Below are 26848 nucleotides of genomic sequence, written 5' to 3' on the forward strand. Positions count from 1 at the left end.
GTATAATAACCAAAAATCAAATGCCTTTATTTATATAGAATATGATACAACAAGTCCATAATACAATCATCAAATGATTGGCTCTAGGGCTCTAGTTAACAGCTAGGTGGTGAAAACCCTAGCAAAAGTTAACCTTAGGTCCTGGTGAGTAAAGCCCGTGTTGGGATATGATCGATGCGATGTGTGCTAAAACATGTTTCGTAAACATACATAGCGGAAAACTTAACGATAAATAAACTAATTTATTATATCACACATACCACACATATGCAAGAAATAATCGTGCACACAAGATCATAAAATAAAAATGGAATCAAATAACAATTATTCTAGGTATACCTTACGGATAACCTGTAACAAGAAGGGCATCAACTTTTTGCGATGTTATTGAACCTCATCTCTATTCGTATCCATGCTGAGCTCTTAAAGATAACTCCAAAAGAGCAAACTTCACCTTCGGAAGGTACTAGCCACGAGTGAAGGAGAAGAATCAAGAAGAGGAAGAAGAAGAAAAAGTAAGATCTTTTTCCTTTGGGTGGTTCACGGCAATAAGAGGAGAACCTCTTGTTGTGGTCGGTGGCAATAGAGAGGGGAAGAGAGGTATTGAGTTTAGGTTTCCAAAACCTAATCTAGCTAATAATGAATTATCTATTAATTCTCTCTTAACTATATCAATATATAGTTCTCTTTAATGAGTTGGATTAGAAAGCTCAAATCCAACCCATTATGCCTTAACCAAAAAATAACTCATTAACCCTTTGGTTTGGTTCACAACTAAATCAAGTTGGTTCATAGCTAAACCAAATTTGTTCATGACTAAATCAATAGGCTCCAACTCTTTCATAAGAAATGTGGTTCATCCGCGCTTTCGTTCCAACAAATATTTTTATATTTGTCTTATGTATAGTCTAACCAAACATTTATCTTTTGGTATGAAAATCCTATTCTCTAACTTATTTTACATCTTTTAGAGACTCGTAGTGCGTGTGATCCAATAGGTTCCCAGTTTATCTTGGTCGTCCATAACTAACTACTTAATTATGAAACGATCATGAGTGTCACTTAGTAGTTCATCATGATCCCCAATTAACCAAAAAATTACAGTTGATCTCAGAACTAATTCTGAACCCTTCAGCAGTTACAGTAAGTCCGCTTGATTCAGGGCATAGTTTATGTGTCTGCCCCCACTAGGCTAACTATGTCACACTTAGTCCAAGTAATATTTCCTCGTTCTACGAATTCAAATGACTTATACATGTGTATAAGAGTTCTATACTCTTAACATGTGATGCTTCAGCCAAAGACTTTAAGTAATAATCCTAACGAGTGGTCATAGGTTATACGTCTCCTCGCAAGGAGTGGTGAATCCTTTGTAAACTATCCAAACACCTTTGAGCACTTCAACTTATACCCAATAATCTTGGGTTCACACCTCCAAGAAATGTTTGCTTAAGATGTCAAAGTATAAGTCATCATGACCAATGTGACTTATATACCTCAAGTCTAAGGAAACTTGCACTCGAGCTATAGTAAGAACTTTACAGACATATCTATATATGTAGATAATCATATGAAATCTTATAACAGGTTACTCCAATGAATTAATTACCATAACTAGCATCCACTTTTAACTCTCGACATCTCAATGTCTCCAGCTAATGAGAAATAATTGCTTGGCTGAACCAAGGAGTATAATATGTGCTAGTCTTACAGAATTGATGATGCCCAAATGCACCAATTTGACGACTAAGAAAATTTTAATATGTTCATAATTACACATATAGAAATAATCATAAGTTGTAATCCAATCACAAATTCTCTTATGCTATAAATTGTATTGCGGATATTTAGTAAATGAATTTAAAACTATTCAAACATATAATATACACTCAAATAGTGAATATATATTTATCAAATAAATTATAAAACCATAAGGCGATTGCCTTAGGACATCCCTCAAGATTTAACAGTCAGGTGGTGAAAATCATAGGGGGAGTTAATCTTAGGTCTTGGCGAGTGAAGTCAGGTGGAGAAAACCCTAGGGGAGGTAACCTTAGAAACGAGAAGTCATGGAGGAGTAAACTCCAAACAAAGGTTGATCGAAAGGTTTCTGGTACACCGTATGATCGACTGGACCAGCAGATCTTAGTAAACATAAGTAGTTTTACCATAGCATTTTACATTACTATTATTGTTGTTGACTAATTTAGTATTATAGGAAAAGTCTTAGTGGATTAGACAATCAGACACTGATCAGAGAAAGTCCAAACAGGTTTAGTGGACCAAATGTTTGGCAGGTAGGTTAAGGTAAGCAACTAGAGTGGAGTAACAGGGAGGTCGTGTCTCGAAAAGGGACAAACCCTTGGTCGCTGATTCAACTGAAGAAACTGAGAGATTTCTAATTTGAGATCAAGACAAATCCTATTGTCTTTTCTTACTCATGCAGCATTATACTATTGTGCTAACTTTATGCTGCAGGGATATTTTTATATTGTGGAACTAACTTTGTTTTGTGGAAACCAAAGGCATTGGTCGATTGAACGGGAGGCTCAGTCGATCGAACCAAACTGATGTGGTGGGGTTCAGTTCCGCAGAGCAAAGATGGAACTCAAGTGGATCGGTCGACTGAACCCAAAGATCAGTCGATCGAACTTATTTTGGTATACACAGTGTCAGATTCGTATCACAGGGAAGAAGGAAGTTTTAGGAATTGGTCGACCGATTAAGGTGATCAGTCGACCGAACATTAACCATTAATGACACAAAGATCGGATCTCGGCGAAGAAGAAAAGTTGGTGGATTAGTCGACCGATAGATGGATCAGTCAATAGAAAGGATCAGTCGACTGAACAACTTTTCGATCGACCAAACACGGCTTATAAAGGCCCTTGAGATCTGAGCCGGCGATAACTTCTTCTGTGCAACTTTTGACCGTCTTCCTCTCTATTCGTGTTGTTACTGATCGACACTTCTGTGTGCAAGCTGTGACACCAAACAACTCCGACGATCTTCATCTTAAATCTTATTTGTCGGTAAATTTAAGTTTAGCTTGCATAATTTCTTATAAATCTCCTTGTACCAATTACCTCTTCTTTGAAGATTTTAGAAAGAGGATTTTTAGTAGATTATCCAATGGTGCGATTAAAGATCGCAGATCTTGGAGTAGGAGTTGACACAGGCTCCGAATCAATTGTGTCATCTATATTATTTTTTCTATTCTATTCCACTGCTTACTTTGATTTGGTTCTTATGATAAAGAAAAGATTTATAAACAAGCGATATTCACCCCCCTCTATCACTATTTCGATCCTTTAGAGGTAACCCTAGGTAATGAGAAGTCTTAGAGGAGTGGACTTCAAGCATATGTGACTGAATGGTTTCTGGTCAATCGCGTGCTGTCAACCGGATCAGGGGATTTTGGTAAACCTAAGTATAGTTTTACCAACACTATTTTGTATTACTATTATTTACTAATTTAGCATTGTAGGAAAGTCATAGTGGATAAGATGATCAGACACTGAGCCGAGAACGTTCAAAAAGATCTAAAGAACCAGATGTTTGACAGGTGAGTTAAGGTAAACTATTGAAGGTAGTGAAGTGAGGTCGTGTCTCATTAGGGATAAACCTTAGGTACTAATCCAACTGAAGAGACCAAAGGAGATTTCTAAGTTGAGATCAAGGCAGACATTACTGTCTCATTCATGCATACTATATTTGCATTAATCTTGCTCTGTAGGTTTATATTCTAACTCTGTTTTGCAGGATAATTATTGTTTATGTTACTAACACTGTTTTGCAGATGAGGTTCCGTCGATGGAACAAATGTGTTAAGTCAATGGGTTGATAAAATATTAGAATAGTGAAATTCGAATTAGAGCACAAAAGGAAAAAGTTGTTTAGTCGACGGATAAAGTCTGAAGTCGAAGGAACATGTGATCTCAGAGATTAGGCAGATCAGCTTTGAGCAAACAAGGAAAGCAAGGTTCAATCGACAGAAAGATTGTGTTCCATCAATGGAACAGTGAGATTTCTGTGATCGAATAGATCAGATCACAACAAACAAGGTAGGAACAGAGGATCAGTCGACAGATAGAGTGATCAGTCTATGGATTGGTTCAGTCAACGGAACCTCTTATCAATCGATGGATCAAGTCTTATAAAAGAAGCCCTCGAGCTCTGAGCCAGATAGAACTTTAGCTTTTCAATTTTTTACTGTGCTCATTCTTTGCTTGTGCAAACTGCAACTACTATGACACTAAGAGGCTTTCGACAACCTATGCTTCTTATATTCATTGTTGTCGTTACATTTATTTTTACTTGCAGATTATATTCATATTTGTATTATCAATTTATCGTTTAGTGAATTGTCCAACAAAAGCGATGAACGATCATGGACTTTAGAGTAGGAGTCGTCACAAGTTCTGAACCAAGTAAAAAAATAGACTTATCTTTTATCTTTCTCTTTTTACTTTATTCCACTGCATACTTTAAGTTTTTACGAAAGAAAAGAAATATTTTTAAAGCTATGAGATTTACTCTCCCTCTCTCTCTCTCTCTCTCTCTAGTTCTTTCACGATCCAACATAAATTACGAGAGGTATTTTGCCTAACATAGCGATCATTTGTCTGGAGAAGTTAGACACTCAATGAGATATTTTGCATCCACTAATAATTGACCTATTGAAATAAAAATAATATGGATTTTTATTTTGATACTTTAGATATTCAATTCTACTCTACGAACTGACTAATTTTAGAGATGACTGACTTAATCTGTAAAAATTTCTCATATGATAAATCAAAAAATACTAATAGAAATTCATACAAATAACCAGTATTCTTAAATGCTTTTCCCTAGTGATTTTTTTAATAATCTATCATACTTGAAATTCGAATCTTAAATTTTTTTTTTAACCATATGTAAATAAGGGCAAAAAGGGATAAGGTCGGATCATCTGGACCGTAAAATATGATCCAGAGGATGAACCATTTCACTTATATGTGAAAATTCATGAATCCTACTTATTATACAAATAAGATTCATGAAATTTCACCTATCATTAATCTCTAGTCCAATAATAGATCACGATCCGGGCTGATTGACAAGAGGAGCATTTACAAAGTAGCAAACAAAAACAATAATTATTTTTTCTGAAAATAGAACCCAGAAAGAATCATAATTTACTCTTTTCCCCCAAAACAATTATTAGTTGTTCCGCGTCCCCCAATACAACGATGGGAACCATCGTCGGCGGTCGTGATGTCGTCGGCTTCGTGGCACGACCGAGTGCCTCCGCTGCTCCGCCGTATCCTGCTTTCGTTCCTCCTGCTGCCTCCTCGCCGGCTTCCTCTTCTCTCCTGCCGCACCTAATCCTTTCGAGTGAGTGCTCTAGATCTATGTCTCTTCCTCGCATGATCCGTCGCATTTCATCTTGCCCTGCTCCCCAGTAGTTCGTTCGTGAGGAGGAGTCCGGCATCTGGAGCGCCCGAAGGGTCGTGGATTGGAAGCCGTGCGGTTGGTGGAAGAGCGCTCCTTTAGCTGGTCTGCACTCTTCCAGCCTCGATCCATCATTAGGGTTAGGGTTAATATTCTCAATTCTGAGATATCAGCGTTTAGTTTTTATCGTAACGGGCTTCAAATTGCTTTTTTGTTGGAAATGCTGCAGCTTTGCCAGCGAAGAGCAACGGGTACATCCGGGTGGATTGCTATGGCGGCCTCAATCAGATGAGACGCGACGTGAGTGCGATCCGATCCATCTGTACTATGTTATTTCTTTTATGTCCGCCGTGTTTCATTTATTTGCTTGCCTGGGTTATTCTCGGCTATGAGAAAGTTGTTGTTTTATGGCCAATTTTAGTTCTGCGATGGCATTGGCATAGCTCGAATCCTAAATGCTATAATGGTATTGCCAAAATTTGAGGTGGCTGCTTATTGGAACGAATTGAGGTATGATTATGGGAATGCTGGAAGAGTAATGTTGCTTGATCTTTATTGCATTATTGCTGATTAAAATTTTGATCTCAATCAGTCGCTTCGCCGATGTGTTTGATGTAGACTACTTTATACAACAAACTCAAGGTTTTGTCAAAGTTGTGAAAGAATTGCTAGAAGAATTTGCTTCAAGAGAACCTTTCAGAGTGGATTGCCGCAAACGCAAGGGGCAGTTTGATTATGTTGAAGCAGTGCTCCCTGCATTGCTGGAACATCGTTATATATCATTGACACCCTCTATAAGCCAGAGAAGAGATAGGTATTGTTCAAAAACCATCTTATATATACAAACTTTTTAGGATTAATGAAGTTAAGCTCTATGCCATCTCTATAATAACACAAGTTTGATAATTTGATGCTTACTATATCACTACTAAAAGTCATAAATAAAAAAAAAACATAATAAATTTCATCATCTTTATATGCACGTAACTAGAAGCAAAAGAATTATGTTTTTGGCTCAACCCCTGATTTCGTGCAGCAATTCTCATGCTAATTGATACTAAACTCTCTGTAGATGAAGTGATTTCAAGGGTTGCTATGATACTAGAAGCTCATGTCCTTAATCATCAATCATGTAGTTATCGATATGCATGAAGATGATAAGGGAATAGTTAGAATTGTATAATGTTATCTTCCATTAAAAGGAAACTCAAACTGTTCTGTATATGAGAAATTAATTACTGGTATCATTTTGTTAAATCCGGGTTGGAGAATCTTCTTGTTTTCTGATACCAGTTTTTGTTTTCATTCGTTACTTCAGAATGTTTGTTTCCATTCGTTCAATGATACCCAGTTATTCATTAAAATGGCTGTTTCCAGCATGTTTATATCTTGTCCAAGCCCATCATCTACAATGTTCAGATGAACAACTTGAAATTTCCCAATTCTGTTTATGTCTGGTTGTGATAATTCTTTTCTTTTGTATTGGCTATATGCTTAGGTTTTAAAGTCCTTACCATATGTAAAGTGGCACCACTTGTTTTGTTTTTAGATTAATGATAAATGAAAGGAAAGATCAATACTTTGAAAAGTGAATTTATGATCACAAGCAATCTCTGCAAAATAATTGAACTTTTATTTTAATTAATTGTTGGTTATGACAACGATCTAGGGATTAGATGTTACCCTTACATGATCTTGTTAAGGTTCAACTAGTTTCTAAATGACTTATTTATCTTGCTAAATCATTGTGCAAGCAGCCCTTATATGACACTTTGTAATACTAATTCATATCGTCAGTTAACAAATATTTATCGAATGGCATACCTACAAAAATATAAAATAAATTGTATTTTTTTTTTCAGATTTTCTGGGATCTTTTAAAACTTAAATCAGGGCAAATATTCTCTGATACCTGTTGAAAATAAACTACCATTCAAAAAAGAATAATAACTATAATGTTTTTTATTTGTTTTAGGTATCCATTATATGCTAAGGCTTCCCTTTGTCAAGGGTGTTACAGAGCGCTCCGTCTCAGTAAGCACTTGGAGGCTAAAGGTTCTGAGCTTTTCAAATTGATACCTCAACCTTTCCTTGCTCTACATCTAAGCTTGGAACCCGATATGGTGGCCTACAGTTAATGTGAATACTCTGGGCTCTCCTACGCATCCATGAATTATATTGAATCTGCACGTGAGGATAGAAAACCATGGACCGGTGATGCTGCACTTGCTTGGAGGAATCGGGGGAAATGCCCTCTGACTCCAAAAGAAACAGCATTTATCCTCCAATCTCTCAAAATCCCTGCCAATACTGCAATCTATTTGGCTGCTGGTGATGGACTAATGGAGATGGAAGGCTTCACGTCTGTTTACACTAATGTGCACACTAAATCCTCTCTGCTGAAAACTGAAGATTTTCATAGCATGCAAGGAAACACTAAAGCCGCATTGGATTACTATGTTTCAATCAACAGCGACACATATATAACGACCTGTTTTGGAAACATGGACAAGATGGTATCAGCAATGAGAGCAGTTAATGGGCATCACAAAACTTTGGTTTTGAGCAGGAGGAATTTCGCAAACTTTACAGCTAGGGGGCTGAAAAGTGTGGAGCTGGCTGATGCTTTATGGAAGTCTCACAGAGAAGATTGTCGTGGGAAAGGGAACTGCTTTAGTTTTTGTGATTCTATCTCATGAAAAATGAGAAATTGATCGTCAATGAAAGGATTTTTGACATGTAACTCCAACTGTTCGTTTGAAGACTAGTAACTAAGCATTAGCTAACGCTGAGTATATACCTGTTTTTACTAAATTTTTGTTTATGACCAGTTTTCTCTGCCACATTGGTTCGGTTGGGATGATGCACCTCAACATACATTCATTCAGTTATTCAGGTAGATGGACCAAACATTTGGATATACCAGCTAAACTTATATTTATTTTAAAATGTCCTTTTTAATTTTTATTATTATTGTTTTCTCTCTAATTTTTTGATAGTATCGTTGAACTATTGTCCTTTTACCTTCATGCTTTAATAAGTCTCGGCAATTCATTCTCCACCACTACCAATCACAAGCATTTTAAGAGACCATAAAGTTGTATTTTCTCCAAAATGTAACATTTTTGTAGGCTCATAATAGGCATTCGATGCCAAAAGATCATTGTTACTCTGTTGCATTGTAATTTTCATCCTGTAATACTGGCACTACCGTCCATTCAAAACTCTCACTTACCTTACTCCTTGCATACGTTTTGTTGGGTGAAATCTTCTGTGATTTACTTGCACATATCTAGCCATGGGGCTGATGATACTGCCGAGCAATATCACCTTTTGTCACAAATAAGATTACCTTTTTAAACAATTGATAGTGTGCAGAGACCTGATCGATAGCGCACCAGCTGTCACAATACAATGAACAAAACATACCACAAATACTATAGTCCAAGATCAACACACTAAATTGTGCCTATCTTGTTTGAACAGATCCCACTTTAACAGCATTGGCACTGGCTTTGGTTAGTATTTAATTATAGACGATCCAGGAATTTCTAGTTGATCATCCGCCCAAGCATCATCATCATCGGCACCTGATACCTGGCGCCTGCTCGAATCCTTCCTGCTAAGCAAGCTCTTAAAGCTCCTGCTCACAAAGTTCTTAGGACTTTGAACACTGCTACCATTTCCCAGGCTTTCAACCTCACCCGTCTCGGAGCCGCATTCTCCCAACTCTACACTCTTTGGTGAGGTAAGTGAGTAAGCAGCTTCCTTGTGGCCTGCTTCTGAACTCAGATGCATTGGAGATCGGTGGAACACTGAACCCAACTTGTGCAAATGCTTTTTGATCGATTTAAAGGGGAGTTTCTTTCCATATGCGGCTTCATCGCTATCAGAGTCGCTCTGATGAGACCCGGACAATGGCGATGGAGTTAAACTTTTGCTATTTATGATCTCCTGCCAAAGGACTTGGGTCTCAGGTTGCCTGGCACGTCTTTTCCGTGGCTCCCACTCTTGGCAGATGGCAGCACCAGGATGGTGTACCCAGACCCCTGCTTTTTCTTGCCCCTGAACATCAATGGCCTCGAAGCCATCAGTCATTTTAGCATATTCTCCATCATCAAGATCTTCAACCATTTCATCTGGTTTGCTTGGCACTTGTTCCATAGATTTTGATGTTTCAGCATCACTGATACCTTCTTTATTCTCCTGTAAAGTTACTGATTTGAGCTAAGATTATCGAGCTTTGTTATCCACAAGGTTCATGAAGCAAGCATCAGAGCGCTTACCTTTTGTAATTCCTCTTCGATCACTGTTATTGCTAAGTGGATCCTACCCATTTTGATATCCTTCAGTGCCAACCACATATCATGGCTTTGTCCACCCCTCAAATCATTGATGTTTACTGAGCAATTTCTGCACAGCTCATGGAAAAGTACATTATAGTAAATTACAAGGCATCTGACTGATAAATATACTAGATTTTCATATTGTAAAAGAATAAAACAAAACAAAACAAGATAAAATAAAATAATGAATTGAGAGAAGAAAGAAAGATAATGATCTTTTCCAAATTCTGTACGGACCCAAGCATGTCATCGAAAATGGTATCCTTGTCACGAACTTGAAGGGTGAGTAAATTAGGTGACTCCCATGAACTGATGGGGATCTTAAACTCCTCCAGCCAATTTGGAGACAATGTTTTCCTTTGAGTTTTTGTTCGGAATCTATACGGGCCAAGTTGTCCTTTTACATATGGATCAGAAAATCCTGCACCGTAGTTTTGTAGCGAGATGGGGATAATTTCTAGAATGAGGATGAGACTGACTAATTATATCAAGGAACAAGAGTAGAAGCAGCATACCATTCCGGTCAGATGGCTTCATATCTGCCCCCTCTAACATCTCCAATTTCACATATCCAATAGGAGGCATTTCTTTCACAGTAAACCAGTTTTCTAATATTTTCAAGAAAACATGGTTTAATAGATTGCTTAATAAGAAACAAATTAAAACAACAAATATGATTCACTTCTGGACAGACAAGAACAACATGAAATCAGAAACAAAGTTCTTATTAAAAATATTAGAGATAGTACTTCAAAAATGTTAGAGGTTTCATATTTCATATTAACTCAAGATGTATATACTATACACTATGCATCTGTGAATTTAGTAAAACATGAATATGTATTTGGGCATCGGAAGTTTGATCCAGTCTCTACAAAATGAGCATGTGGATATTAAAATTTCCAAGTTAATAAGAAGCATGAAATAACCAAAAAGTCCTTGATCACAACCAAGATCAAATAGAATTAGATTTTTGGCTAAAAGGGAACTAGATCCAAGTGACTTGAATATCTCTAATTTTTCATGGTAGCTACCATTAGGATGTATTAAAATACTAGCTGGATAGACTGGCTTATCTTGGGGAAGAACATGCATGATTATATCACACAGCTACTCTCTTATGTAGAACAAACCTAATTATCTAAGAAAACATGATAACAAGTCACATCATAAACCTTCAAGGATATTTTAAATTAAATTCACAAACTTTTATCTTTCGAAATAAAAAGAACTAGAAAATTAACCATTGATGTTACAACTAGAAAAACACAATGACAAGCAAATATGAAAGTAGATATAACTTAACAAACATAAGCTGAACAGACCCTTCACCTTCAGTAGCAGAAACAAATTTCTCAACATCAACAACCAGCATGTTTGGCTGTTCAGAAATATTGACAATAGTTACATTTCCAGGATAAAGATTTAAAAAAAAAATCAGCAGTTCATTGAAGTAGTATCGAATATCTAAAGTCTTAGGACAAGACAATTAAAGCTCTATTAATAAATCATGTGCTTGGTGTTATTTTCATTTCCAGATGCTTCTTGGTTATAAAGATAAGCAGCACAACTAACAATCGTGAAACTAGAAATCACAAAATTTAGTGAATATCATTCTAAATTTTCTTGAAAGAACTTAAATTATCATCAGTGTCAATTAACAAACAACCAATGTAAATATATCAAAATCCCTCAACCACTTATATAATTTTAAAGTGCCGACCAACTGAATGGTTTCTTTCCTGATGACTACACAATTGTGTTTTTTTTGGTTAATCTATATTGTTATCATTAATCCTGATAGGTAAACATGTCAAAACATAAAGCATCAAAGGTCAGATGTTAGTATTATTCCCTAATGATCTGCTTTATCAAGATCATGCAGTATATTTAGTTAACATATTTATTTGAAATAAAAAATTAGTATACTATTAATTGGACAAACTATAGATAGGAAATATTAAAAGACAAACATTGAAAACAAACTCACTAACCTCAACCAATGTCTGCCCAAATGCAACATCGAACATTTTGTCCTACAAATGCAACAAGTGAAAGTATTTGTAGAGAAGAGTGCTTGGTGAACACCTAGGACTACTTGAGAGTAATGCCATCTACTTACCAGCCACCCTGAAATTCCAGGTAATTCAGTGACATCTAGTCCATGTTCGAATATGGGTTTTACAGTCATCTGAAAATATGGGGGCTCAACAAAGCATATCCTTACTCGTCCAATAAATGGCCATTGCCGAAGAAACTTGACTCCTACCAGAACCTACATCAGAAGATTGGAAATTTATCAGAAGATAATGGCTCAGATAAGTTTTCTTTGCAATTTCCTCATAACAATTTCCTCAGATAATGGCTCTCTCATAAAATAAACTTTGAGCATTGGCATTAAAGAAGCAATTTTGAAACAAAAAAAAAACAAAATATAAGTTCATTTGTAATTGACTATCTTTTAACAGGATCAAGATTCATTAGTTGAAATGGAAAAATAATGGTGCTTAATATGAACAGAAATATAATTTGTTTTCAAAATATTTGGTCAGACCTTTTTCCGGTCTAACCCAACACAGATACTATTACTTAGCTTCAGTGGTGCTCACTCCTTTTTCTATTTGCTTTAAGCAATATCTGCATTTCCAGTTCAGTGTACCACTTCATGTGTCAGTGTCATACAAGTTAGACAGGTTGTTCAAACAAATATCAGGAATTTAAATTTGTGCTTCATTTAAAAATAATAATAATAATAAATTCTTATGAAGAAAATGTCTAAACAATTCCTATGAAATGTCCTAACAACCCAAAAGGCCAAATGTCTAGATCGGCATAATCTGCAAAGCTACATCACTGGTAAGGAATGAACATCGATCTATGTACCTTTCCCTCGACTTGCATGCCTGTTATATGCATCATTGTAGTTATCCCAAATCCCAACCTCTTCCTCAGTTGTACTGCAAGTTTTGCACTCATGTCATCAGCTGAAAGAAAATTCATCCCTAACTTCAGAACCTGTATAATGAACATGGCTAAGCATCAGTAAAATAACTGCAGCATCATATTATAACTGTCTAATTAAAGAAAAAGAAAGAACCAGTAATTGTGCACCAGGTGGTCATCATCAGCTGATTCTTGAAGAATTCTTATATCTGTAAACATAGGTGGTGTCCTCCCCAAGTAAATATGCTGCATAACTGCCTTCTTCTGCCAAACCAAAGACAAAGATAATTCTGTAGATTACATAAGGACATAACCCAAAGTTCCCAAAAGTGCAACAAATACATTTGCTGAGTTGTTGCTAAATATAGAAATCAATTTATTACTAAATATGGCCGCATTACTCTCATACAACATAATACATCCTAAGCATGCTACTAATGCTCACAATACAGTCCACATATATCAGAGGTACAAGTGTTACTTGGTAAGTAACAGAATTCACAATCAAAGAAAAAAAAAATATAGCTTGAAGTCCATACTGCTGTCCAGGGCTTGAATTTGTCCAGAAACCATGGTATGATAGGTAAGAGGAATTGCTGGGATGCAATCTTTTCCATGCATATTGGCCATATCTTTTCAATAGCATGATTCAACCATCTAACTGATTCCGTATCAGAGAGAAGCTGCCACACCAACAAAGGAAAAAAAGAAAACCAGTAGACTAATGACATAAAAAAAATATACTGCAAGAAATGATCAACAGGACAATAGGAAAAAAAAAATGGTTTTAGTATAAGGAGAAAAAGCATCAATAATTCTAATATCATGGAGAAAATAACTATGAAATATATCATCATGCATACTCTTCGCTGATTGGCATGCTTTCTTTCTTCGAACTGCGAGCTTTTCTGCAGTCTCAAGGTATAGCGACCATTAACCTGGAATAGTAGGAAAAAGAAGTGTCAAAATGATGGAGCAGTTAGCTATGCTGATCTAACAGTCAAAATGAAATTTTCAAAATATTTAAAAGAAACAATGTATAATCACATATTCTAAGGAAGCTAGCAAAAGAAAAGGATAGAGAAATGCTAAAACCCAGCGTTGGTTTCCACCCTAATCCCTAACAATTTCTTAAACTTATCTAAGAGATTTTTCCTTTTTCAAATACTAAGAGCGCAACCAAAATTATCACCGAAAAATAAAATCCGTTTAATTCCACAAAATCAACCACCTTCAAGAACTAGAAAAATCCCCGATCAAAAACTTGGAACACGCACGGAAATTGAAAGGAAATTCAACGCAAAGAAGACGACTGGGAAAGAAGAACATTTCCGACCAAAGATCGATTCCTAGTTCCCTCACCGCGTAGAGATACAAGAGAGACACAAGGAAGACGACCGGGTGAGCGCAACCCAACTGCACGAGAACGCAGAGCAACAACAGAACGAAGGCTATGTGATGCAAGATCGATGCCTCCATTATGTCCATCCTCCCGCATTTATCTCCCGATTGACGCTACCTACCGCCGGCCTACATCAAGTATCCACAAACAGCCAATCCGCCGGCATCACAGGCCCCGCAGCGCCCCCGAGATCCCAGCAACCAAAACTAATTCGACGAAGACGGAAGCGACGAGTGCGATCGAGTTCGAAGTCGAAGCCGTAACCGCAGAGCAACGAAGCGTAGTGGAGAGGGAGAGAGGGCGAAGAGGACGATGACATTTAATCAGCAACACCAAATCGTTATTCCGTTCCATCAATCCACGACTTAAGACACACGTTCCAGGTCGCGCGGCGCGGGGGGCAGCCCTAGATGTAGTGTCTCGAGTCGTGTCGTCGTGCCCTGCGGGCAGACCGCTCGCGAGCCCCGCCTCTGCGGGAATAGGAGAGCGGCTGGGCTTGACGGTTAACGAAAGCTTCGTGCGTGTGAACACGAGCGCAAGAGAAGGGAAAGGAGAAGCCTGAATTTTGAAGTGTCCTCCCTCTCCCGTCTTCTGGCGGAAGCATTTTGGTGGCGAACTCCTCTCCGCAGGATCATGGATGAAATACGAGATCGACGGACTCGGCCGTAATTAACAGATTTGACGAGTGTCAGTGTATCACTTAAAAAAAAATGACAATTTACCAAATCATGTACTTAAATATCTTAATTGACCAAAAAACGTATGTTACTTTAGTTTTTACCAAAGGGCGCATTTTTTCAAGTGCACTTCCCTTTTTATCTTTCTGACAAATTAACCCTTTTTTTTGTCGTTTTTCTTTTCTCTCTCTTCACTTTCCTATTACCTCTTTCATCAACTAAATATAAGATTTAGTTATTTTTTGATAACATTTTAATACATTTAGAGAAGCTAAAATAAACAATGGATAGCATAGTTAAACTCCTTGCAACATCAGGAATCCACAGGAACTGAAATGGGTGTAATCTGAGGTCTCTAGGTCCATCAGTGGGTTTCGGTCAAAACCCACTGATGGACCTAGAGACCTCAGATTACACCCATTTCAGTTCCTGTAGATTCCTGATGTTGCAAGGAGTTCAAATATGCTATCCATTGTTTATTTTGACTTTTAAAAGGTGTTAAAATAGCAGAAGAAAAAATCAGCAAAAAGGCTCCAAATCAGGCCCACGTTGGGCCCGATATGGAACCATATCAGGCATATCAGGCCCAATTCCATATCAGGCCTAACGTGGAGCCTTTTTGCTGATTTTTTCTTCTCCTATTTTAACACCTTATAAAAGTCAAAATAAACAATGGATAGCATAATTAAACTCCTTGCAACATCAGGAATTCACATGAACTGAAATGGGTGTAATCTGAGGTCTCTAGGTCCATCAGTGGGTTTCGGTTAAAACCCACTGATGGACCTAGAGAGCTCCGATTGCACCAATTTCAGTTTCTATGGATTCCTGGTGTTGCAAGGAGTTCAAATATGCTATCCATTGTTTATTTTGACTTTTAAAAGATATTAAAATAGCAGAAGAACAAATCAGCAAAAAGGCTCCACGTTAGGCCTGATATGGAATCATATCAGGCCCACGTTGCCTGATATGATCCATATCAGGCCCAACGTGAGCCTGATATGGAACCATATCAGGCCCAATGTGGACCTGATATGATTTTGTTGGGACCTTGACGTCCGCTAGAGGGGGGTGAATAGCGGCTCACCCAAATCGTTCGCTTCCTACGTTGTTAGCTTGCGCAGCGGAATAATACAAAAATAAACAAGCTAAACAAAATACAAGACAAGAAAGAATGCAAACCAAGCTACACGATCATTTACGTGGTTCGGAGATAAAGCTCCTACTCCACGGCGTGTCCGTAAGGTGGACGATCCCTATCCGTCGGTGGATTACTCCCCGGAAGACCTCCGGCTAGCTCAAACTCCTTGTGGGTGGAGAAACCTCACCACAAACTCACCAAGACCTCTTGGACACAAGGAAAACTCTTGAGCACTTGTAGACTACTAATTAGACCTTAACCAAGTCTAATTTCGTCAACTCAAACCAAGCTCCCAAGCTTTGGTTTTATAGCCCGGTTGAAAACCCGCCTACCGATCCTAAAACATGCGATCGCGCCTCTGGAAATTTACACCTCACGGCCGATTTCACACATTCGCCGCCCGATCGATCGCACTCGATCGCTAAAACATGCGATCACAGATCGCTACAAGAACGCACATCGCTACGAACGCTTCTGATCGCTCAGAAACCCTAATTCTTATATTTTACTGTACAATCTCACTTTCGCCCGACCAACCTAGACCTAGCCTTCTAGCCTCCTCCATCAGCCTTGCGTCCCTCGGATGCCTCCCCATCCTTCACGTCTTGCCTTCTGGAGCTTCCATCGGCCTTGTCATTGTTGTCGGGTCTTCCTTTGCCAAGAGGTCGCGCCTCCGAGACTTCATCCATTGCCAAGCTACACTTGGACTTACGTTGCCAAGACTACATGCTTGGACTTACACCGCCAAGACTCATCCTTGGACTTTCCTCCTTTGCCAAGATCACACTTGGACTTCCTTGTTGTACCTGTATCCTGCACACTCACACTGCATATCAAATACAACAATAAACCTAACTTAAACCTTTGCCCAAACATCAAAACCTAGGGTCACTAGATTGCTCCAACAGATTTTTCCTTGAGCTTCATACAATGTAGAGAAATTAATTTGATGATAGAAAACCAAGAGTTCTGTTAGTCCTATGATTTAATTATCTTTTTCTCAAGCATATTGTGCAAATTGATTCTCTGTTCCTCTGAACATTGTTTTATCAGTATATTGCAATATCTGCTAATACCTTTGCCTTAATACTGCATCATATCTTCTGTATTCTCAACATTACCCTCATGATTCACATTACAGATCATCCTTGGCTGCAGAATGCCAATAAGGCACCCAATGTAAATCTTGGTGAAACTGTTCGAGCAAGACTCCAGCAATTTTCAATGATGAATAAATTTAAAAAGAAAGCTCTTAGGGTGAGAATATTTTCTTTCATGATTTCTTTCTGTGTGAATGCTTGACATTTGTCCACCTGATTATTCCAAGACACACCTAGTATTATTATGTTCATTCTAAAACGTGATAAACACTTGTCTGAGGAGATTGCCATAAAGGAAATGTTTGAGAATATGGATATCAACAAAAAGATAAATTTTGATGAGTTAAGTATGGTTTCTAAGCGACACCAGTTGATTGATGTCAAAGCATTTTGAAGTATTGAAGATGCAATCTTTTTAAAGTAAAAAATTGGTGGGTTATGGCAATCACACCATTTCCATTGGCATTACACAATTATGGGGTGACAAGGGAAAACAAACACAAAGAATTAGGCACAAATTCAAGCCACAACCCTACTAGATCCATCAAGAAATTCATCAAGAGTTGCTGACCAAACAAGATCCAAAGATGGACCTATCAGCAATATACTGATAAAACAATGTTCAGAGGAACAAAGAATCAATTTGCACAACATGCTTGAGAAAAAGACAATTAAATCATAGGACTAACAGAACTCTTGGTTTTCTATCATCAAATTAATTTCTATACATTGTATGAAGCTCAAGGAAAAATCATATCAGATCCACATTGGGCCTGATATGGTTCCATATCAGGCCCAACGTGGGCCTGATATGATTTCATATCAGGCCTAACGTGGAGCCTTTTTGCTGATTTTTTCTTCTGCTATTTTAACATCTTTTAAAAGTCAAAATAAACAATGGATAGCATATTTGAACTCCTTGTAACACCAAGAATCCATAGAAACTGAAATGGGTGCAATCGGAGCTCTCTAGGTCCATCAGTGGGTTTTGACCGAAACCCACTAATGGACCTAGAGAGATCCGATTGCACCCATTTCAGTTTCTATGGATTCCTGGTGTTACAAGGAGTTCAAATATGCTATCCATTGTTTATTTTGACTTTTATAAGGTGTTAAAATAGGAGAAGAAAAAATCAACAAAAAGGCTCCACGTTAGGCCTGATATGATTTCATATCAGGCCCAACGTGGGCCTGATTTGGAGCCTTTTTGCTGATTTTTTCTTCTGCTATTTTAACACCTTTTAAAAGTCAAAATAAACAATGGATAGCATATTTGAACTCCTTGTAACACCAGGAATCCATAGAAACTGAAATGGGTGCAATCGGAGTTCTCTAGGTCCATCAGTGGGTTTTGACCGAAACCCACTGATGGACCTAAAGACCTCAGATTACACCCATTTCAGTTCCTGTGGATTCCTGATGTTGCAAGGAGTTTAACTATGCTATCCATTGTTTATTTTAGCTTCTCTAAATGTATTAAAATATTATCAAAAAAATAACTAAATCTTACATTTCGTTGATGAAAGAAGTAATAGGAAAGAGAAGAGAGAGAAAAGGAAAACGACAAAAAAAAGGTTTAATTTGTCAGAAGGATAAAAAGGGAAGTGTACTTGAAAAAATGCGCCCTTTGGTAAAAACTAAAGTAACATACGCCTTTTGGTCAATTAAAATATTTAAGTGCGTGATTTGATAAATTGCCGAAAAAAAAATTGACACATACTCGTTATATTAACATTAACACGTTAACATCAATGTGAATGCTCTAAACATTATTTTTTATATTATTAACACAACAAGCACAAGTTAATAACGAATCATTTATTTGTCCTCCGATAGTGGTGCAATGGCTGAAACATATAGTGTTACCGATCTGTTTCACGGTCTGAGCATATCTTCTTTTATATTTTAGTCATCTATATTAATAGCTAATAGTTGTCTAAAATTTACCTCTATGATCTAGAGACAGATTGATTTTCTAAATTTACATGATTAATTAATAAGACTGACTAAATTTATATTAAATAACGAATCATTTAGGGAGGTGAACCCAGAACAAATTGCCCGTTATTAATCTGACTCGATCTATCATAAGTCAACGTTGGATATTGACGGTAGGCATTGCTCAGCTCTCTAAGCATCAAAAACATGTTACTCTACGGAAAGATCATCAACATTACATTAAAACAAATAATGAAACGCTTTTTCGCATTCCTTTAGACCAGTTGGTCGAATCGGTCAAACAAGTTCAATTTTTCAAACAGTTGACCCTTTGAAGGGGTTCAACGATACATGAATTATGGAACTCAAGTTCAAGTCTATAGGTTATATAAGAGCGACAATTGATGTCACATAAAACACTGGGGAAAAACAAAGCATGCACTACAAAAAGAGGTTACATATAGCGGAAACATTCATGGAATCACAGATACACTGGTTTACAACTCGATTACTAAGTAAATATTTTCCGATGCAATGCAAAAAGGTCTGAGATTGAACAGCACCCAATCAACAACGGTAGTGGCGAGCAAGAACCCTTTAGATCAAGTAATAAATTTGTAGTGAGAAAAAAATAACTCAATGCCCATTTTAGATGGGAAAAATGTGAATGCATCTTTTAAGACCAGTAAAACCTTCATCTACCACTTATTCTCAGGTGTTCATCACCTGCTTTGATAAGCCTAATTCTTGAATCCAGCGGACAAGAAACATCTGTGGGTACTTGAGGTTGGTTATAAAGCCGTCTATATAAATTTTTGAGCCCTGTATTTTGGGTTAGAGTAGTCGTGTCTCACTTTAAAATCAGAATTCCACATTAGTCTTCATCCTCAGAATCTGCAATAGAATTAGATAGATATCGTTATTACTCAGGAACGGAACTAAAACATAATGAATTCAAGACCCACAAGTGTACGATCTTACAAACATACTGACATACAACGTTACATAAAAATATAAGATAGAAGTTAGTATAATGTATCTCTAGTCCCATGCCAATATTTTAGAAAGAATTAGATATTTAGACAAAACAAATTATATTTTTTATGTTAAATTTATAAATACATATAATTATTCTTTAGAAGTTAATTGTAATACAACATTTTTCTTATCTAAATTCTGGATGCTAATAGAACCAACTTTCTATATGAGAGTTTTATAAAAGAGATAATCCCCACCTAAGAGGAGTTCTCCTTCTTACCACTCCCTAAATCCTCTCTTTCTCTCTCAATTCTACACAATTTGCAACGATTTAAAATTCTGTAAAAGATAAATACATACCAGAACGAATGTCCTCCCCAACTTTTCCTCTATTCCTAAGCTGTTTTAATACCATTGCAAATATGAGTTTCCACCAGTAGATGTGAAAGATGAGCAGGGTAAGAAGCATCATGTTGAATATGTAATATAGCATGGTTGGGAAATTATCCATCCATGACAAGGCTTCAATACTATCATAGCTGAAAAATGCAACCACTATGAAATAAGCACAGAGACAAGTGGATCTTTTAATTGTTCAAAATTTGATGGTGAAACAGACCTGGAGGATTTGATGATCCAAAAGGGAAAGTACACCAATCGCAGTATTAGCCATGAAATTGCGAAAAGCCCAAAGAACAAGCTAGCTGTCAACTCCTTATCTGAAATTTGAACAATTTAGCTGCTTCTAGAAAAACATCACTAGCATCATGAAGGGCAAGAATTATAGTTCCGATACGAAAAAACCTGCATGATCAAATGTTCAGATATAGAATTGTCAATCCTGACACAATAAACAAATATAATAGTTAGTAGAACAAGTTTGCCCATGTGCGGTCGATAAATTGTTAGGATACTGAATATCGTTCGGCTAAGAGGGGCAGGGTGAATGGAATGTGCCTTGAAATCAACACAAAAAACAAACAAACATAACCATTAGTAGAACAAGTGTACTCATGTTTGATCGGCTGTGACAAATATATGTACACAATGGAAATAAAAGATAATAACCTAACACAGTGCATGTAACATGATTCAAAAATCTTGCTCCTATTTCATGGGGTATCATATGACATGGTGTGTCACCACAAAGTATTCAACTAAGGCACCCCTTCACAAGAGAAAATAGGATAAACCTCTATAAACCATAATAATTCCTTAATCCAACTAATAAAATTTCACAAGCTTAGCTAACCTTATACAAGGATTTTTGTTGTCCCAGGGCATAGCACAGTTGGGGGTGCATGGTTCTATGGCCGAGAGGTCCAGGGTTCGATCCTTGAGGTGGCACAGCCTAGGGTTAACGTCTCTACCATGCGCTTTCAACTATGTACCTGCATTTACCTCCCTCCATATTCATGGGACCGGCTCTAGGGGGGCCGCTAATGTGGCGGTTCCACTTTTACAAGGATTTTTATAACAATAAGAACCTCACATTTCCCTAAAGATGACAGTGAAAGCTAATAGAACGAGTAGATTATATTTTAACCTTTTCCGAGCACATGGAGACTTTTAAGCACCAATCTTAGATGCAATGTTGTCCTTTGTCCACAAAACCTCTTCAAAATCTTACAAATAAAGGCTACAATAACTCAATTTTAGATGCCCACAGTCGACAGATGTACCAAATATAATTGTTAAATGTCAAACCTTTTGTTCAATCGATTGAACACCAAATAGAAACATTATGTTCGCCCAGTAGTTGCATCCACTCAACTAACATGCATTCAGTCAACTGATACTTGGGTGGTCCCACCTTTACTTGTCTTACAACTATTGGAAGGCTACGGAAAGACCTTAGACTGAGCCAGTTGACAAACTAAGACGTAGAAGACCGTCCCATAGTCGAAGGATTCACATCCATCAAGCCCTAGATAGCTCACCACTACCTGAGCAATCACAACTTCATACAAGATGTTATATAACCAAAGACAAAAACCAAAAGATTGCATTCACTCCACAATCTCTCATAACTCTCATGCCTGAATCAAGTCTTCTTCCAACTCCTCAATTCCATTGATCTCCTCAGTAACTCCAGTGCAGCAACTCGATTCAAAGAAACACCTTGATCTCGGCCTCCAACTCTCGAATCCACCAAGCTCCTCCATGAGTCGGTGTGGCAACCTGATTCAAGCCACAGATGACATATGCAACCGCCATACACTACCTACTTCCTAAAAGATAACATATCTAATATTCTGTTAGTCACCTTCCAAATCTACTCAAACGGCAGCACAGTCTGCTTTCTAAACCTTGCCTACAGATCAAACTTATGAAAGAAAAAAACAGACTTAGACTGTGGGGTGATCCTTGCTCATTTCTATTATCTTTTCTTCCAATGAAATTTGTGAGTCAATATAGGACTATGGAGTATTGACTCCCTTAATTTTTTTTTATACCAGGAATTAAAGATATTAAAGTATAAACACACTCAGAATAACAAATTCATATCAAAACAACAAATTGAATATTACAGAGAATTTAAACAGCCTTGAACATCAAAGGAACAACAAAGATGACTCTAAATGATACCTTGTAATATAGGAAAACCCGATCAAAATTGAAGTAACTATGTGATGAGACATCATTATTGAGAAATCTTTTCTGCGAGTTTCCCATGTAACAAGAGCAACAATGCTGTAAAGGTAAAATCCACATTGACACATGTAGAATAGCATCACAGAAGACCTAACAAAAGGGAGAAAGTCAGAAAAACAGAAGATTATGAAAATGACAAATTTATTCAGACTGGCTTATATTCTTAAGTACAAGTAAAATTACAGACACTACATCAGCATGCTCCATTGCTCCTTAAGAAGACAACAATTGCCAGAAATAATAGAGCACCGAGCAAGCATCTCTGTTACTAAAGGTTTTTCCTACTTGTTATAAATATTGACACAGGAAATGCTGCTGATTAACCATTTGAACTAGAAGACTGAATAACAAGTTCCGGTGAATAGAAGCAAAGTGATGCATCCCTTAAAAGAAATGTACTGGTGATGGATGCCAAGCTTTTGAATAACCCACAATTGAAAACTTAATTTCAAGTGGATATGATATATCTAATGCGCACATTGAAGAGTAATAATGTAAGACAAGTTGAAACAGAGAAAGAACATGCTCCTTTTTTTTTCATTTTCCATTCCATCATTGGACATATAAAGGCGACTGAGTACAATTGGTTTTGGAGACCACTTGAAACATTAAAACACATTGACAGTACCAGTGTGAGACCAGTTGAAATACAGGAAATCTTCCTTTTCCCATTCTCAATTTCATGGTTAGATCATTATGTCACTGAGATACAGACAAGTGGAATAATTTTTTAGGAGAGAATACAGGAAACCTTCCTTTTCCCATTTTCAATTTCATGGTTAGATCATTATGTCACTGAGATACCGACAAGTGGGTTAAGTTTTTAAGAGAGAATACAGGAAACCTTCCTTTTCCAATTTTTCCTGGTTAGATTATTATGTTGCTGAGATACCGACAAGTGGTTTAAATTTTTTAGGCGAGAACACAGATTTATTCAATTTCATGAATGAAAAAGGATGAAGCAAATGAAATCTGTGTTATCTGCATCTTTTCCAGATCTTGGAAGAACCCGATACTGGGATGTTATAGTTGAGGGAGGCATTTTAATTTTTAAAAGTCGATGGTGTTAGTTCTAACAACTTTGGAGATGCACTATTGCATCTTGCAAGTTGCTAAAAATTAAAGCCTTGTCAGCAACTAAGTCCTACAAGATTGATAATTTCTTAATTAAGCTGGGATCTAATTATTCTTAATTAACTGCTATCTCAAGACTTGCATATCTAAAGGAACTTTCACTTGAGAAAGAAAAATTTAAGTCAAGATGCAGCAAAAAGTTGCTTGCAGTTGTAAAGAGGTATTTCTTCTTATTGTCATTAATAACATAAAATTAAAAATCAGCTTATTTTTACAAAGCAAAGGAAAGTCAGTCTCTTTTGACTCACTTCAGCTCTTGGTTTGGCCACCCTTTGAAGTATTGCTTGGTGTCCAGTGACCAAGGTTCCCTCTGGATGATTGAAAGAGCCCATATTTCAACAGTGGCATAGTATGTCAGCTTCCACATTGACTCCGTACACTTAACAATTTTCGACCATTTAGCCACATCATTCATCCTAACATGAGTTTTGTAACCTAACAATCTCATGGCGCAAAGCTGAAAAACAAAATATGTCAATCTTTAGCATGGCAGTAACTCATGCTATGCACAAAAACTTATTATTTTCAGAAATGCAAGAAAAAAACGTGATGAGTGGTAACTATGATTAGCCAAACTATTGTTTACATATGGCAGAGAACATATATCTTGGTCTACCAAGCATAATAATTGTCCAATTAAGTACTTCAAATCTATTTACAACTAAAGATTGTAGAAAAATTCAGTTTCTTTTAATAAACTAGAAATTCATCACATAATCATTCAAGACCATGGTGTCACAGAACCACTACATATCTAGCTCAAGATCATCACTGAAAATGGAAATGGTAGCCTTTCCTAGAATTGAATGTTTGCAATAAAGGAACAGGATGGCATCAAAACAATAGTCAAAACATTAAAGGGCAACATGGCGCACGAAGCTTCTACCAATGCAGGTTCCGGAGAAGAGTCGGACCACATTGAGTCAATTGTACACAACCTTATTCTACATTTTGCAAGAGGCTACTTTTGGACCTGGGTGGCCGGCAAGAGAGGGGTGAATTGTCTGCAAGTTAGAATTTGACACTTCTATTGCTTTTCAGCTTAGCAACGAACACATGTTAGCTAATTCAAAAATAATAACATAAAACAAAGTAAGAGACAAACAGAATTTTACTTAGTTTACGACCAAGAGGTTACTAATCCAAGGCAATGGAAGCTCACTAAGATTCTCCTTTCCTCATAGGCGGAGAAACCTCCTACAAGCGTTAAAAGCACAAAAATTAAAGACACAATTCGTAATTGAAGTACAGAGTGTGTTATCTTGAAACTAGGTAAACCAGGGCTCTATTTATAGTGCTCTGGTCAAGTTTATTCGTTGCTACATTGGCGAAGTCCGGGCACCTCCAACGAGGCAAACTTTATCTCCACGCAATGGCTGGAAGATAGAATTTTTCCATATCTGGGTGCTCGGACCATTGTTGACGTGGACCCGAAAGTGATCCATAACAACGACTCTGCGATGAAGCGCCTGTTAAGCGCCTTGGTGGTTCGTGCGCCCGGATCATGTAGTCCGGGCACCTAGACAATCCGGGCACCCAGACTAATTGGTCCAAGCACCCTGATCAGTTAGCCACATGTTGACCGTCCAACGCCTTCTCCGGTTGCTTGGGTGATCCTCCAGCCTTCCAGAGTTGAGCTCACCCAAACCCAACTCCGACCTCCTCCTCGAACAGTCTTCCGTTCCGGCTTCTCGTCCCTTTGAAGCGTCGCACGCGTCCTTCTCGCTCCACCGGTGTACTCTTTCGTAGCTTCTCATCCCTTGGATGTACCGAGTCCGTCAACTTGATTCCCGTGCGCCTAACTTGACTTGGTTGATCACATCAAAACCCCAAGGTACTTACAGCTACTTCCGCAACTCAAACCTATGACTTCAAGGTCATATGGAAATAATTTTACCTAATTATGTGTTTGTAATGTTTTGACCTGATCTTTAGGGTCAAAACATTACAAACACATAATTAGAACAAGCATTTTCACTACATATATCATAACCCTAATGAGCCCGCGGGTGTAAATTGTAGAGGTCGATAGGATGTAAACTTGACTTCAAAATATCATTGCATACCTAGGGTGTGACTCGGTGAGTCATTAATACCAACCATTCTCTTTATTGAATTGATCTTAATCTACAGCTGACCCTATCAAACACTCTACTGACGTTATCCAAAATTCTGCAACCTAACCTGACCTTTGACTCTGCCAACCTGACCATTGGTTCAACTGACTTGACTTAGTATTCTACCTCGTATGATTTAGACTTTGCTGATCTAAACATTCCAACAAGGTAGTTTGTAAATGTACTCAGCTAGTCCAATGTCTAGTTCAATCATCTAATCAGTTAAATAGTTCAAACTTCCACAGCAACATCCATAGGTAAAAGATATACCAAGATGCTTTTCTCAGTCCTCTAGTGATCATCTTCTGGTTGTCCTCCATGTTGGAGGGGTGATTCGACAAGAAATTTTTAACACGGATGAGTCCCAAAAACACTTTATTTACAGACAAAAGAGCTTCAGTTTTTTTTTTTTTTTTTGAAAAAAAAGGTTGGCTAATGTTCCACAAAATCATTATCTAGCTCTAAAACGAACATTCTTTATATACATAAGGACTTGGCTCCCGATCAGTATTTCTCGTATCCAAACCAGAATAGATGGTAAAATGCGGCAAGACAAGTTTTAACAAGCTTATCACCCAAAGACGGATCTCACTTTTTTCTGGTATACAACCAACGCTATCTATTCTCGGAGCAGATACCAACCAGCAAGTAAGAAAGATCAGAACCTTGTAAACGAAGCGGTCGAGCAAGAAATGGGCCAAGAAGGACGCCAAGGAGAAATAGAACACGAGAATGAGATTTCCCGGCTGCGGACCGCCCTCGCTGACGCCCCAGTTCAGCCCCATTCAGACCGAATGGGCCCCGCCAACGGCCTCACTAGCGAAAAGTAATGCACAACAAATCCAGCGAAGCAGAGGAGCTACGAGCTCCTGAGGGATTGCTTAGTCGCTTCTGCGTCGGTGCCGGAGACGGGAGGCGGAGATCGGTAAGAGAGCGATTTGGCAGGGAGGAGGAGAATGAGTGATCTGAGAACTCAAAAAA

At 37.6% G+C, this 26848-nt stretch overlaps 1 protein-coding gene and 2 pseudogenes across 1 annotated transcript; 1 reads left to right on the forward strand and 2 right to left on the reverse strand.

The window, feature by feature from the left end:
* Window positions 1-5195: 5195 nt before the first annotated feature.
* On the forward strand, window positions 5196-8260 carry LOC122014826 (annotated as a pseudogene).
* A 529-nt stretch (window positions 8261-8789) lies between these two features.
* LOC122014825 (C2 domain-containing protein At1g53590-like) lies at window positions 8790-14729 on the reverse strand. The gene is made up of 12 exons (XM_042571263.1): window positions 14088-14729; window positions 13589-13663; window positions 13265-13408; window positions 12894-12989; window positions 12666-12797; window positions 11905-12057; window positions 11777-11818; window positions 11115-11163; window positions 10298-10390; window positions 10020-10203; window positions 9723-9849; window positions 8790-9642 (listed from the first exon to the last, which is right to left on the reverse strand). Exons 1-12 carry the CDS (start codon window positions 14211-14213, stop codon window positions 8956-8958), a joined length of 1908 nt encoding a protein of 635 aa, XP_042427197.1. The 5' UTR covers window positions 14214-14729; the 3' UTR covers window positions 8790-8955.
* A 4674-nt stretch (window positions 14730-19403) lies between these two features.
* LOC122014830 lies at window positions 19404-26836 on the reverse strand (annotated as a pseudogene).
* Window positions 26837-26848: the final 12 nt, after the last annotated feature.

The sequence above is a fragment of the Zingiber officinale genome, chromosome 8B (assembly GCF_018446385.1).
Source record: "Zingiber officinale cultivar Zhangliang chromosome 8B, Zo_v1.1, whole genome shotgun sequence".
NCBI classification, from domain to species: domain Eukaryota; kingdom Viridiplantae; phylum Streptophyta; class Magnoliopsida; order Zingiberales; family Zingiberaceae; genus Zingiber; species Zingiber officinale.

Coding starts and splice junctions, on each gene's coding strand:
- LOC122014825 (XM_042571263.1), bottom strand. CDS start 14,213: ATGGACATAATGGAGGCATCGATCTTGCATCACATAGCCTTCGTTCTG. Junction 12,990..13,264: donor AATTCAAGCCCTGGACAGCA/GTATGGACTTCA, acceptor TTGGTTTGGCAG/AAGAAGGCAGTTATGCAGCA. Junction 9,643..9,722: donor TCGAAGAGGAATTACAAAAG/GTAAGCGCTCTG, acceptor GTAACTTTACAG/GAGAATAAAGAAGGTATCAG.